The sequence below is a fragment of the Natator depressus genome, chromosome 6 (genome assembly GCF_965152275.1).
Source record: "Natator depressus isolate rNatDep1 chromosome 6, rNatDep2.hap1, whole genome shotgun sequence".
In the NCBI taxonomy this organism is placed as follows: Eukaryota; Metazoa; Chordata; order Testudines; family Cheloniidae; genus Natator; species Natator depressus.
In genome coordinates this window covers 88,204,306-88,218,751 of record NC_134239.1, presented here as the reverse complement: position 1 = coordinate 88,218,751, position 14,446 = coordinate 88,204,306, and the positions used below count along the sequence as shown (strand labels likewise).

The following is a 14,446-nucleotide window of genomic DNA, read 5'->3' as shown; positions in this document are numbered from 1 at the left end:
ACTAAATGAGAGGAAAGATTGAGATTCTTCAAACCTGTCATGCTTTTCTTCTTCTGAATTTTTAGCAGTAGTGGAGTCTAAGCTTTGAGGTGAGCTAGGAAAAGAGTGAAGCTGGGATGTAACTGATTCCTGTATGCCATGAGCAACCACAGATTCCTGCCCCTGTTCATTATCTGACGTGTCCCTATTAAATGTAATGAAGTTACTATATATTTTTTCATACCAACCTGACTGGCCATTTATGCTTTCTGACTCCTGCATTATCTCTTTAACTTCAGTGTTTTCCATAACTGGAGTTTCTGATACTGGGTTTTGTTCTGAACTGTAAGGTTCAATTAGTTTGTCTTTGTCAGCAACATCTGTAGTAAAAGATGATTCTTCTGCATTTTTGGTGCTCTTTAAATTGAGAGGATTATCTTCATTTACTGGCAGCTCCTCAGAAGTTGGTGTTTTATTGTCTGAATCTAATATTTCATGTACATTATTTTTCTTGTTATTTTGTTCTTCACTTATCATTACTTTGGCTGTTTCCTTTTTCAGTTCTCTGTCCATCTGAGATTCAGTTTCTTGTGGGGTCGAAGTCTGAATTTCTTCATTCTTATCTGTTGCAACCTTCATTTCTCTGCTTTGCTCCTCTTTTGTTATAGGGTTCTCTTTCTTAGCATGCCCAAATGTTAAAACATCACTTAAACCCAAATTAAACCAGCTTGATTTGGATACCTCATTGTGACTTTTTTGCTTTTCTTCTGTTGATTTTTCTGCAGCTGCATTTCTTTGTTCAAACTCAGAATGCTCAGCATTACTAGAACTATCATGGATTTGTGGATTATTTTCTTTGGACAGCAAACCAAGGACTGAATTCTCTCTACCAAAATTTAGTAAATCTGTCAATCTACTCTGAAACCAGCCAGAAGGCTCTGGTTTATCCTCATCAGTTAGTTCTTTCATGTCACTTTCATCAGTTATTGCTATTTTTCTGCTTCTGAATGTATTTTCTTCTAGAGATTTGGTCACTGTTTCAAAAGCTTCCTCATCTTGTTTACTTCCTAGGCCAAGCCATCCTACAACACCAGAAACAGTCCATGTAGATTGTAAAGGAGCTGGTTTCAGTGGGTGACTGCTTTCAGCTTCTTGCAGGACAGCATCATCTTTTCCATTCTTGTTCTTTCTGAACAATTTATTGCTCTCAGTCTCCTTTTGAGTGTGAGGGTCTTTGAACTTTCTGTCTAATTCATCACTTTCAGGAACTGACTCAATTCCATGTTCCCGCTGGAAGGAAATAGTTGTCTGTTTTTGGAGCTCACCTTCGGACATCTTTGATTCTGGCTCTTTGTAAGGCAATGGATATTCACTTTCTTCATTATGATCGTGCAATACACTATCTTTATTTTCCAAAAGGTATTCACCTCCATCAAGACAAAGGAAATCAGTTTCCTAAAAGAATAATAGTCACCTTTTTATTATGTGTATGGATGTTTTAAAGTATTCTGTAATAAAATAATACACCCATTTTATCTACTTTTTTGCTTCTGTACAATAGTATGTGTGTATAGCCTTCTATGAGGAAATGTAGGTAATCTGGATATTCCTCATGGCTCTATTTGGCTTACTTGGTATAATGTGTGGATCTAAACTTCTTAATAGAGATCTGTGTCTAAGCAATATACACAGACAAATGGTAGAATAACAAGAAAAACACATACTGAACGACCCCAAAGAAGACTTGCAATGACACCTGAGTTTCTACCCATGTATCAGCTGGAGAACAAAATTTCAGCTGTTCATCAGTATACAGGGAAAACTGGTGATACTAGTTTACCTTAGTTGGCACTTCTACTTCTTGTATAATAAAAACGTCTTCAGTTTGAACTGTATTCTTTGGGAAATATCCAAAATCCTTCCCTTTCTATAAAAATAAAAATGGAAGGAGAGTATTTAGCATTTTGTTATATATACAGATGATGTGTGTATCTTTGCATGTTAAGAACTTATGATCAAACAAATACTTAGATTAGAAGAGCCCTCTAAAGTTGATATTCATACCCATTTTGGTCAATGGAACCCCTTCCCCTTCACAAATAAATGTTTTCTCCATCACTTCTTGAAGCATATGACACTATATATCCCATGCTGTGTTTTACAATTTACACAATGCACATTACTATTGTGAACAAATATTGGTTCAGTATCAAAACAGTAGTCTGGACACAGCTTCAATTCATATGCTATTATATGCACTAATGATTTGATCCCACGCCCACTGATATCAGTGGCAAAGCTCCCAGTGGCTTAAGCCAGACCAAATTCATTCCCTCATAGCAAATGAGAACCATACTCCTCCATGTATTTTATGTTCACAAATGTAATGTATATATTGGATATCTACAACCAGCCCTAAATTATTTCTCTGTGTAGGATGTGCTAGGGAACTAGATGAGAAATTGTTATGATCCATGTCAACAGGATGTACAGGGTTACCGAGTAATCTGAGCTACCAACCTCCTAACTGAAGGAAAAGCATTACATTTTTATATTATCAAAGACAACAGGCAATGATCACCTGTGCTGCTTTTGAAATTATTCTGCTCAACTAGGTAAATATATATTTTATGACGTACAAATTTTCAAAATGCATAAAGTTTCACTTATAGACTGCGTTGGTTAACTTTATTTTTGGTAGAGCTATCAGGTTCTTCTATTGTAACCATCACCTGGTATTTGAGCACCTACAACAGGGATGGGCAAACTATGGCCTGGGGGCCACATCCGGCCCATCAGACATTTTAATCCAGCCCTCGAGCTCCTGCTGGGGAGCGGGGTCCAGGGCTTGCCCCGCTCCAGCTGGGGCCTTGCCCCGCTCCACACGTGCTGTGGCTCCACATGGCTCCCGGAAGTAGCGGCATGTCCCCCCTCTGGTTCCTATGGGTAGGGGCAGCCAGGGGGCTCCGCATGCTGCCCCCACCCCAAGCGCTGCCCCCGCATCTCCCTTTGGCTGGGAACCATGGCCAATGGGAGCTGCAGGGGTGGTGCCTGAGGACGGGGCAGCATGCGGAGCCACCTGGCTGCACTTCCGTGTAGGAGCCGGAGGGGGGATATATTGCTGCTTCCAGGAGCTGCTTGAGGTAAGCGCTGCCTGGAGCCTGTGCCCCTGACACCCTCCCACACCCCAACCTCCTGCCCAGCCATGATCCCTCTTCCGCCCTCCGAAACCCTTGGTCCCAGCCTGGAGCACCCTCCTGCACCCCCAACCCCTCATCCCCTGCGCCACCCCAGAGCCTGTACCCCCAGCTGGAGCCCTCACCCCCACCCCACACCCCAACCCCAGCCTGAAGCCCCCTCCCACACCCTGAACTCCTTGTTTCTGGCCCCACCCCAGAGCCCGCACCCCCAGCTGGAGCCCTCACCCCCTCCCTCACCCCAATCCCAAATTTTGTGAGCATTCATGGCCCGCCATATAATTTCCATACCCAGATGTGGCCCTTGGGACAAAAAGTTTGCCCACCCCGACCTACAAGGTTTGAACCCATGCAAACACATGTCCACTGTATCTTAAGTCCACCACTGTCTTAACCATTTGACCATTCTATTGAAGGGGCTCAAGAAAAATTCCCAATGACTTCTTTGGGAGTTTTGTTTTAACAAAGATTGCAGGATCAGACACCAAAATTGGATTTTTGATTAGATAGTTTTAACAACTCCTTACCTACATTCTAATTAGTCTGTGGGTGCTTGACCCAATAGACCTGAACTGTTCTAAGTAAGCCATGTAGTTAAAAGACGGATAATATGGTAATGACTATAGCATAATTACTGTGAGACTGAAGACCAGGATTGCAGTCTCAGCTCTATCACTCCCAATGGGACCTTGGGCAAATCTGGGGTTAACTTTCCCTCTCTGGGGAAAACGGAAATCATAACTACTTACCACACAAAGATGCTATGAGCCTTAATTGGCTAATGTTCATCAAGTGTTGTAAGATCCTTAGATGACAGGTATTATAGATGTGCAAATGCATTATTACAGGGGTGGCCAATCTGTGGCTTGTGAGCCGCTTGTGCCTCTTTCACAGTTAATATGCGGCTCACAAAGTCCCCTATGCCCCCATTTTCTGCCTACCAGACTGGTGGGGGAGAGGGAGTTCAGGGCTTCTGCCCTGCAGTGGGGTGGTGGGGCTAGAGGCTTCTGCCAAAGACAACTGGTGCCTGTTGAGAGTGGGGAGTTCAGTTTAAGGGTTCGGCCCCCCAACAGCTTGAGTCATGCCCCTCCCCCAGGCATGCCCCCTCTGTTACTCTCACCAGCTCCTCCCTGAAGCTCCCATGTGTTAGCTTTGAGTGGGAGAGGCAGCAGCAAAAGCAGCGGCTCTCCCTGCAGCTTCCAGCTGTTTGAGGCTGCCTCTCCCCACAGCTGCAGCTCCCAACTTGCTGGCTTCAGCAGCTGTCATGCAGGGAGGGGGCCCAGTGACACCATGTGACCAAGCAGGGCCAGCAAACCCTGGCAAAAAGCTTTGGGGGGCACATGACACCAAGTGCCCCCCCATGCGCCGTCTCTGGTTTCTGTCCAGCAGGGAGGAGAGTCTCGGAGCTTCAGACTTCCGAGGCATACCTGCCCGGGCGTTGCTCTCCAAATTTCTGAAGATTGTTGTATGTGGCTCGGAGGGTCAGTAAGTTTGACCACCTCTGTATTATTGTTTTATTTAGCTTGCTCATAGTGAAATTATTGCAGACTGAAATACTTACACTTCCTGCCCACAAATCTTCCCTTTTTCTTGAAAGTTTGGAGTATACGATTATCTCTTCCCCCATTTTGAATTTCAGATATCGGCAGTCAGGCCCTACGTAGTCTTTAGTGCCTTGGACTCTGCTCATTGCGGCTGAATATATGTAAAAAGGGAGCAAAAAGCAACTAGAATAACTACTTTTCTTAAATCATTCATCACTCTGAAAAAGTAGATGTGATGTATATAAAGAAACACTAAACATTGTTTATATATGAATAAAATATGTTTTATGATAATATCACTGTTTAAATTCTAAAGTAGAAAGCTACTCAAAAACTAGAATATACATTGGAGGCCCTATCATGCTCTCATTAAAGCCAGTGGCAAAAATCCTATTGACATCTGTGAGAACAGAACCCAGTCCTAGATGTTCAGACCATCTTTCAGTATTGGCACGCACAAAACTTCCAGTGCCTTCAATAGGAGTTATACATGTGGAGCAGCTGCAGGGTAAGGTGTTCCACACGTCCATAAAAATCTGGAAGATCCAAAGACAACATTTTCCAAGTATTTTGATTGTTTGACTTTTAAATATTGCACATTTTCATTGGCTTATTTTTCAGCTATTTTAGTCATATCTTTTGAACATAATATTAAAGACAAAAAAGCTAAGTTTAAACAATATAAGCATGAAGAAATATACGTGTTGCCAAAAGCAGGAAATTTAAAGTCTAGGTGTCTGGCTTTCATTTCAATTTCCTTTTCAATAACTTTTTAAATACTATACTCAGTTTGAGTCCCAATCCCTCCCATAAGCTGCTCCACAGAAGCAGACACCTGAGCCTGCCTGGAGCAGCCTGAAGTCAATGGGGCTCCACCTGGGTGCAAGGATCCAGCTGCATAGAGCAATTTGCAGGATTGGGAACTCTGTGTGCAAATGTCAGCTTGCAAGGTGGATAGGCTCTCAGTTTTGAAAGTGCAAAAATTTGTAAGTGCAAAACCAAAGGAGGCAGCTGAAAAACTGTCTCCAAGTATATGTGACAAAAACACGTTTCATAGTGGTAATCAGAGAGGTGGCTTTTCTACAAAGTATCCATTTCGTATCACTGCCATTTCTGATTCTGCAGCAAGCCTGGACAGCTATTTATGCAGATGATTCTCCCAAAATTATATAGGGCCTTTCTATCATATTCCTTAACTAATTTCTGCCCTTAATTCACACCATAGCAGGAAAAATAAATAAAGGACAAATGAGCAGTATCTTTCACAAGAAGAACTTATAATGGGAGGAAAAAAAGAACATTTTGCGAAACCAGAATATGTGTTTCTGTAAACATTTTTATATTCATTTTACATTTACAGATATATCAGTTTAGAATTTTTTTTTAAGTATTTCAGTATACAGAGAAGAATAATTAAAAATAAATAAATTAGATGTTTCTTAACATAGACTATTTTCAGGAAACTCATGGAAAACTATAAGATATTAGCTCCAAGTTTCTAATGTACTGGTAACAAGAAGTATTTCTACTGAACTTTGCCCTTTTGCATATTTCCACAACATAATCCCACAGGAGGGTTTTCCAGGAATATTCTTCCTTTATGGAAAATATATAGGGGTATCCTTCATAAGCCTAATACTTTGACAACAGTATATTAAAGCATTTACACTTCCCAAATTTTCTTTCACATTTTTATTGTGGGCTTCTACATTGTGATTTGAAATGACTACATATGGATTTACCAGACTCATTAAAAATAAAAACATTTTAACTTACTTTCACATTCCTGATCTCCACACTTTTTCCACTCTGACAGTAGCTTTGTACTCTGCAGACTTGTTAAAAATGAAATTACTATCAGCAAAATTCTGTGATCCAAAAACTTCTCCATACTAGAAAAGCAAAACGTAAATCTAGAATTTGGCAAAACTACGCAAGTAGGATTGGTATTCAGTCAGCAGAAATATTCAATATTATTGTACTTAACCTAACCAAATGTTGAAAATAAGATCCCATTTTCCTTCTGGCTGCAGAATCTGCTTAAACAGAAGAGCATTAGATTTCCACAATTTGCAGAGTCAGTTATCCTGATTAAACACATAGGCTTAATAATTAACTAAGTTTTGATAGCTGGACTAGTTTTTTGAATACCAAGCAATGAACTCTATTCAGACTGACGATTTTAGACCTCCTAGAAGCTAATAAGCAAGTGGGTTATACTGTACTATATGTGGCTTATGGGAAATTGTGGGGCAAAAATTCAACATTTCTTGAAAGTTTTAGTGAAATTATGTTTTATTTTCCTGATTGTTGAAGGAATATTTTTAAAATACACCTCGTCAACACATTGTGAGCTCAGTCTCTCATGTATTGGCTCAATTTCCTGTGTAAACTGATTTGCACAATTGCCTTTATACCTGCCAATAATTTTTTTTTTTCAGAAAAAATTCCTCAAATAAACCATAGGTTGAGAGGTTTTTTGTCCCCAGCCACCAGAATGTTCTGTGTGTTCTGGTAATTTAGGTTATTTTTACATTAATATATTGATTATCAGGGCCTCAAAGCTAATGCATTTTTTTCATTGCTTTTGCAATGCTTTTCTCAAGTGCCTGGTCCTGCGAGGTGCTGAGTGCCTCCTAAGAGAGGCTAGGCCTCTCAACTCCCATTGACTTTAATGGGAGTTGAGGTGCTCAACACCTCACAGGATCAAGCCCTTGAGGATATGTTTACACTGCTGTCACGGATCCACAGGATCGGTGCTATGCCTCCAGCTTTGGAAAAATCTCTAGGAGGAACCCTTTCAGAGAGCCTGACCCCCTAGGGATCTCACTCTGCCTCCAGGGCAAGCCATGTGGCTTCACCGCCTCCTTAGACCGGACCTCTGGGCCTTTAGCACTCTTCCTTCACATCTCAGCTGAGTCCAACTGAGATAAGCTTTTGGTAGAGACCTGTACACTCTTCAGGGATTAATGCGCCTCAGCAAGCATTTGCAGTGACACTCAAACTGCATTGTCAAAACAGCAGGGTTTATTAGTCAAGTGGAACACAATTTAGGAAGTCCTTAGGATAGCAGAGAAAACTGAAGGTTAAAGCATAGACCATTCTGATAAGCCCAGAGCCCAGACAAGCTGTAGTGAACCCCATTGTTCAAGCTCTGTCTCTCAGTCTGACCTCCAGTCCTTGGTCAGACTCCAGGTGAAAGCCTGGACTCTTTTCCCCAACCAACTCTTCTCCCACACCTCACACCACTCCAGTTCTTTGTTATCAGGCTGGGGATTGTTGCTTCGCTTCCCGGGACCTTGAGGCGAAGCAGGGAAATCCATATCCTTCTGGGTCGTTGGTTGCTAGGTGTCAATGTCTTGGTGATTGTATTTGCCATTGTCTTCTCAGCTACTCCATTGATATGTGAAACTAAGGCTGATGTCTACACTACGAAATTAGGTCGAATTTATAGGTCGGTTTTTTATAAATTGTTTTTATATAGTTGATTGTGTGTGTCCCCACACAAAATGCTCTAAGTGCATTAAGTGCATTAACTCAGCGGAGTGCTTCCACAGTACCGAGGCGAGCGTCGACTCCTAGTGTAGACCAGGGCTGAGACAGCTAGGTGACATCCCCACCTACTCTGAGAGCAAACTGTCCTGCTCTGAGAGCAGACTGTCCTTTTCCCCCACTAGGTAACAATGCAGCATGTAGGGGAAACTGAGGCACACATAGACTTCATACAAATATTACAGAAAATTCCCACATTGTCACAAATGCACACTAAGCCAAGGCTCTGACTCAGATCTGAGCCCAAGCCTGCCCTCCATCCACACACAAATCAGTCTGACTCAGGTCAGCAAACACTCAGGACCCAGGTCCTAACCTGAGTCCCACTGAGACTCATGTCCAAGCCCTGTCATTTTGCAATGTGGCTGCAGCTCAAGACACAGACCCGAGGCAGAAGATCTGCGTTATGCAGTGTAGAAGTTTAGCACGGCTGCAAGACCCAGGTCCAGTGCTTGTAAGCCCAGGTTTACAATGCAATTTGGATGTTCAAATGCAGTCTTAGAAACACTAATTCCAAATGTCTAAGTCCCACAGAGCTGGGTTTACAATATAGTGTCGACGTATCCTGAGAGGGTAAAATATAAACCCGGAAGACTAAAAACCTACATTCTCTGGCTCACATGTTACATACTGATATATAGTATTAAAGTGACCTCCTGTCCTGTGTTTTAAGGGAGATCCCTTGTATGGTGCCTAACAACCCAAATCCAGCAAGCCAGAGGATGCTTTCAAGCAATAATTGTACAAAGGCTCACACCCTGTGTTACAAATGTATGATTTTGTACCATCAATACCTCATGAGTACCTTCCCCATAGTGGTTCCCATGAAAAATAAACTGTCTCGCATTTTTATATAGCTCTCCTGTATTTCCTTAGCCATTAGTGCATATTCCATCACAATGACACCACATGGCAAGAGTATCTAACAGTTTGCAAACCACAATCATCAACACTGGAAAAACAGACATAAAAACAGTGACAGGAAAACTCCAAGGATTCAGGATTTAGGAGTGGTTCTGACAAGCCTTCTATGGATGTCATTCAGCAACTATTGAGGCCCCCAACAGGTTTCAGACCCTCCCTCATGCCTCCCCTAAACAAATCCTATTTCCCCACAACTTGTTTGTTATCTTCTTAGGATGCTGCTATCCCAATGTGTTGTGTCTGGGAGCCAGGGCAGTTAGCAGGTGTGCTTCCCCTCTACTGTGTCCTGGGGCATCTTTGTAAGGCCTCTCTTCTACCATTTTTCAACCTCCCCGATGTCAAGGTCTGCCCCAGTCTCCCTTCTGTGGTGTCACCCTTCCTTTCCACCTGCACCTTGTTTGGTAACCCCAGTCTCTCTCCCCTCTCCATACTGTCCCCAGCCCATAGTGTTCCTCCCTTGCCTGACAGTGTCCACATCCATTTCCCTCCCTAGTGCCCCTACCTTCCTCTCAACAGTCCCCCAAGGTGTGCCCCCCTCTTTGCTCTCCACCACAAGGTATGCATACTACTTTCCCCTTGCCTTGCTATCTCTTCTCTCTCACCAGTACCTGCCACTGTTTTGAGGGTGACAGAGTTAAGGTGAGCGACACAGACAATGCTAATGGCTGCTGCCTTCTGCCCTCCCTAGCTTCCCCAGTTTTGTTGCAGGCAGAAGCACAGAGCAGTGAATGGGGGGGCATGTGGCAGTCAGAGCAGTGAGACTAGATCTAGAACAGACAGATGCAGACTCTAGTGATAGGAGGAGAAAACTGCAGCCAGTTTTTGTTCTCACTCCCCACAGGCAACGCAACAGGTCAAAGGAAGAGACCTTAGAACATATTTGTTTACAACAGGAAACTCGAAATCTCTCAGCTGATCCCTCCCCTTCACTAAATTCTCTCCCCTCCCTACTGCAACAGTTTCTCTCTGCCATTTAGGAAATGGGGAATGGCATATAAAGCATTTCAATTTAAAAAAATCAGGAAGATAATATTCCTGACTTTAATTATTATTATTTGTATTGTGGATCAAAATGCCTAGGCCCACATGCAAAAGAAGACAGAATATCTGTCCCAAAGAGATTTAAATCTGGATAACAGTGGGACTCTTGAACTGTCCACTTTCCAGCTTCTCTTTTCCTCTATTCTGTGGTATGCCTAAATCCTAGCATGGAACAGAGGGTAGAAACTAATTACTGGCCTGGGAAAATTGGAGTTTTATTCCCAAGTACAACATGCAATTGCTATGCTTAAAAATGGTAAATCCAAGCACCTTAGCCTAAAATTAGCTCAACTGTGTAGTTCTATGAAGAAGCCAAATAATGAAATCCAAGCTTAGACCTCTAGACCATGTTACTTTAAACATTTGTTAAACTTTATCTGAAAATGGTTGATTTATGCTTCATACCAATAGGAAGCTATTGAGTCCAAAGCATGTCTAAACCAGTTCCAGAGTCAGCGTGTGACTCTTCTAATGGATGTGTTAAAAGGCTTTAACTAAACATGACTATTCAAATTATGCTATCTGCAGTTTTCCAAAGTTTTCTGTTTGGCGTTTACTGTGGACTTTGATAGACTGCAAAAATATCTAGTGAGTCTCCAGAGGTAAAACATGGGCTTTTTTTTGTGACTCTAGGTGATATATATGGGATTTTACAGTAGCTATTGTTTAAAAAAAAGACCAGGTGCATAATTTTCAAGCCTTCTGTGTAGAACAAGAATGTCCCGACCACAGACATCCATGACAAGAGTTTATGATCCTATTATCCACTTTTTAGATTTGAAGCTGTTAAAGGCTGTTTGGAAGCACCCTGATCCCCCTTCTGTATGGATTATTTTTTGTTGTGTGATTTCAATAATGAATCAAATTTAGATTAATTATTCTCTTTTCCTGTTTATAATTTTAAGTCCCAGACCCGTAGTCTTTATGAAGACATAATTCTCAGTTATCTTTGAACTAAGCTCAAAGGTAATAGTTAATGGAGTTTATCATAACAGGCTTCCAAAGGACAAAGTTGAAAACTTTTAGCAGATATAAAATGTGCTGTATATTTTACTTCCACTTTGCAAGTTAAAGACCAGACACATTCTTGCAGTAATTAAGCATGGACTGTGTTAGTGTACATGCAAAGATACAGGAATATTAATGAAAACATAGGAAATGTATATTGATTGACCTATTTATAGAAATGTTCAATATGCAAACCTGAGAACCATGCTCACAAATCTCAAAACTTTATAAGATTTGTGCATCTTTCTGCCATGTGACATATAGAAATATATATACTTATGGCTTATTTTTAACAAGACGTTAAACAATAAAGATTTCTTGTACATAGGTTGACATTTTGAGTGCTATTAGCTGCACATAATATTAAATACATTATATAGAGAACAAAAAAGTTACTGAATTTTGTTATTTTTCATAACTGCCCATTACGTGGTGGACAATGTTGTTGTATCTGTGTCTGTCCCAGGATATTATCGAGACAAGGTGGATGAGGTAATATCTCTTATTGGAACAACTTCTGTTGGTGATACAGACAAGCTATCAAGCCACACAGAGCTCGTCTTCCTCAAACCCCTGGGTTATGCTAGTAGCATTAAGCATTTATGTTGAAGAATTTAAAGATTATCAGGCATAAAACAACTAATATTTAAATATAAGACCAGAAATAAAATTAGAGAAAAATAATTTTAATTAAGCACAATTATTTGCCAAACTACCAACACAACCTGACAAGGGACAAGAAACTGCTGGTTATTAACTGTCACTCATTTTACTTCAATTATTTTTGCTTTACATAGTACATGGTTTCAGAGTGGTAGCCATGTTAGTCTGTATCAGCAAAAACAACAAGGAGTCCTTGTGGCACCTTAGAGACTAACACATTTATTTGGGCATAAGCTTTCGTGGGCTAAAACCCACTTCATCAGTTGCTGATAGTTGACCATAGTGCCCTGTGGGAAAACATATTACAGAAAATTTGAACAGCCCACCAACACATCCTGCCAAGCAGTCATTTTGGTCTGTGCACCCCCAGCTACCAGAGCCAGCAATATGAAAGAGGCAACTTTTGAAGAACTTCTCTTGCTTGCGCTTTCACTCCTGTGTCAAGAGAGAGGCAGAGCTTTTGTGAGATGCTGGTGGATATTTTGGCAGCATTTTCTGATCCACCAAAGGCACCTGACGGAGCTTATGATGGAGCAGGAGGACAAGGACACAGACAGGGCAGACTCGAACTTGCTGATGCTCCTCATGACACTTGGTATACCCTCTGATGCCCCCTTGTGGACTGGTGCTTCTGAAGCAGGGCCCAAGCACAGACCTGGTGGGACCACATCATCATGCAGACCTGGGATGACCAGCAGTGGGTCCAGAACTTTTGCATGACGAAAGCTGCATTGCTGGAGCTTTGTGAGCAGTTTGCCCCAACCCTCCATCATGAAGACATTTGCATGAGAGCAGCCTCACCAGTACAGAAGTGGGTTGCTATACCCCAGACTGCTACAGATCCGTTGCCAACCAGTCTGGTGTTGGAAAGTTGACTATGGATAAAGTGGTGGTAGAGTTTCTGAGGCAATCAGGCATGTGGTTTATCCCAAGGTGGTGAGCATAAACAATATTGCTGAAGTAACTGCTGGCTTTGAGAGAATGCGGTTTCCAAACTGCACCAGGGTCATTGATCGGACTCATGGTCCCCGTAGTTTGTACATAAACCACAAAGGATACTACTCCATTGTTATGCAGGCTCGCAGACACAAAAGTCGATTTATGAATGTCAATGTGGGATGCACAGGAAAAGTTCATGATGTCTGGATTTTTTGCCAATTGGAAGTCTACATTCATGGGCAGGCTGGGATACTATTCCCACCAAATGACATTGTCATAAATGGAGTTACTGTCCCCACTGTTATTCTGGGAGACACTATGTATCCCCTTTGTCTTGCCCTATGAATCCATACCCTGTTTTGAGAGGCCCTGTCAAAAGATGGTTTAATTACACTCTCAGCAGGTGTAGAATGGTTGTTGAATGTCAGTGGACATGCTACAAAAAGCTTTTTCTATCATTTCAGGCCTTCCATATTTTGGAGGACATAACACTTCTTTTGGTCCCTGACTGGGAAAGGGAGGTGTTATTCCAAGCTGCCAGTGGGAAACCTGCGGTGTATGCAACCAAAGTATTCTACTGTACAGTGACTGACAAGCACATCTCGGAGTGCAGTGGGCTGGTCAGCTACCCAGGTAGCCCTGGAAAATACGACCTTCCCCAACATATGACATGTGACCTTCCCCACATGGATTAGCCTATTATGACTGCATGTAAACACGTCACAGCCATTCTCCTAGCCTCTCCCACCCCACAGCACTTATCTGGACAAAATTTCAAATGCTAGTCAACTGAAATGGACTAGATTTGTAAATGGAACACATTTTCCCCTCCCCACCACAGTTCACTGTTTCCAGCAGGTTCATTACACTATTGAGCAGTTACAGAGCAGCCTACTTACAGACATGGCAATGCAAGGTTATTATTTGTAAGAAACAGAAATGCACTAGCAAAAATCTGCACCTTTCTAGTAAAAATTCACTTTCAAGGAGTGCATTTCCAGGTTGCCATTTTGAACTCCATGTATGGGGGGGAAAGAGGGAGGGAGCCAAGCTGCTGGCATACAATTCACCATTAGTGGCTACACACAACTAGCTGGGGCTTTTAATAACTTCTGCATTGGTTCATAGAATGGAAATCCCTTCCACTCCTACATTAATAAACATTAAAATGGAGCCAGAAATTTACCAGGCTCTGGGGCAGCTTCTGTCCTTTCTAGATCTCCTGCAGGCTCTGTAGTGGGCTGTTCCTCAAGAGGGGCATCGAAAGGCTCCTCCAAGAAAGGCCCCAGGACATGCTGCTGCTGCTCCTACAGTAAAGTCTCCTCTGGGACTGGTTTCAGAAACAGAGTCACTGCGCTGGCCTTACTTGGCACCTTCTACTGGCTACGATCAGTTTCCATACTAGACTCTGAGGCCAGCCAGTCACCATCCTGGTTGACCAGGGACCATCATGCACCACAGTTAGCTCCGTGTTTGACGCAGTATTCAGCACCCAGTCAAACTCCTCATAAAACAGGCATGATGTCAACAAGTAGTCCAAAGTGTGTTTCTGGTCCCTGGTTTTCGGGTACTCATTCTTGAGAAATGTAATCTGGTCCC

General features: G+C 42.2%; 1 protein-coding gene across 1 annotated transcript in view; it reads right to left on the bottom strand.

Moving 5' to 3' along the window:
* Nucleotides 1–6,772, bottom strand: part of MIA2 (MIA SH3 domain ER export factor 2) — a 67,059-nt gene extending 60,287 nt beyond the window's left edge. Inside the window, exons 1-4 of the mRNA XM_074955887.1 lie at nt 6,497–6,772; nt 4,738–4,871; nt 1,820–1,906; nt 228–1,434 (exon numbers count right to left, since the gene is read on the bottom strand). Of these exons, the coding sequence (XP_074811988.1) occupies nt 228–1,434; nt 1,820–1,906; nt 4,738–4,871; nt 6,497–6,611 (1,543 nt within the window). The 5' untranslated portion in view covers nt 6,612–6,772. The remainder of the gene's footprint in view (nt 1–227; nt 1,435–1,819; nt 1,907–4,737; nt 4,872–6,496) is intronic.
* Nucleotides 6,773–14,446: the final 7,674 nt, after the last annotated feature.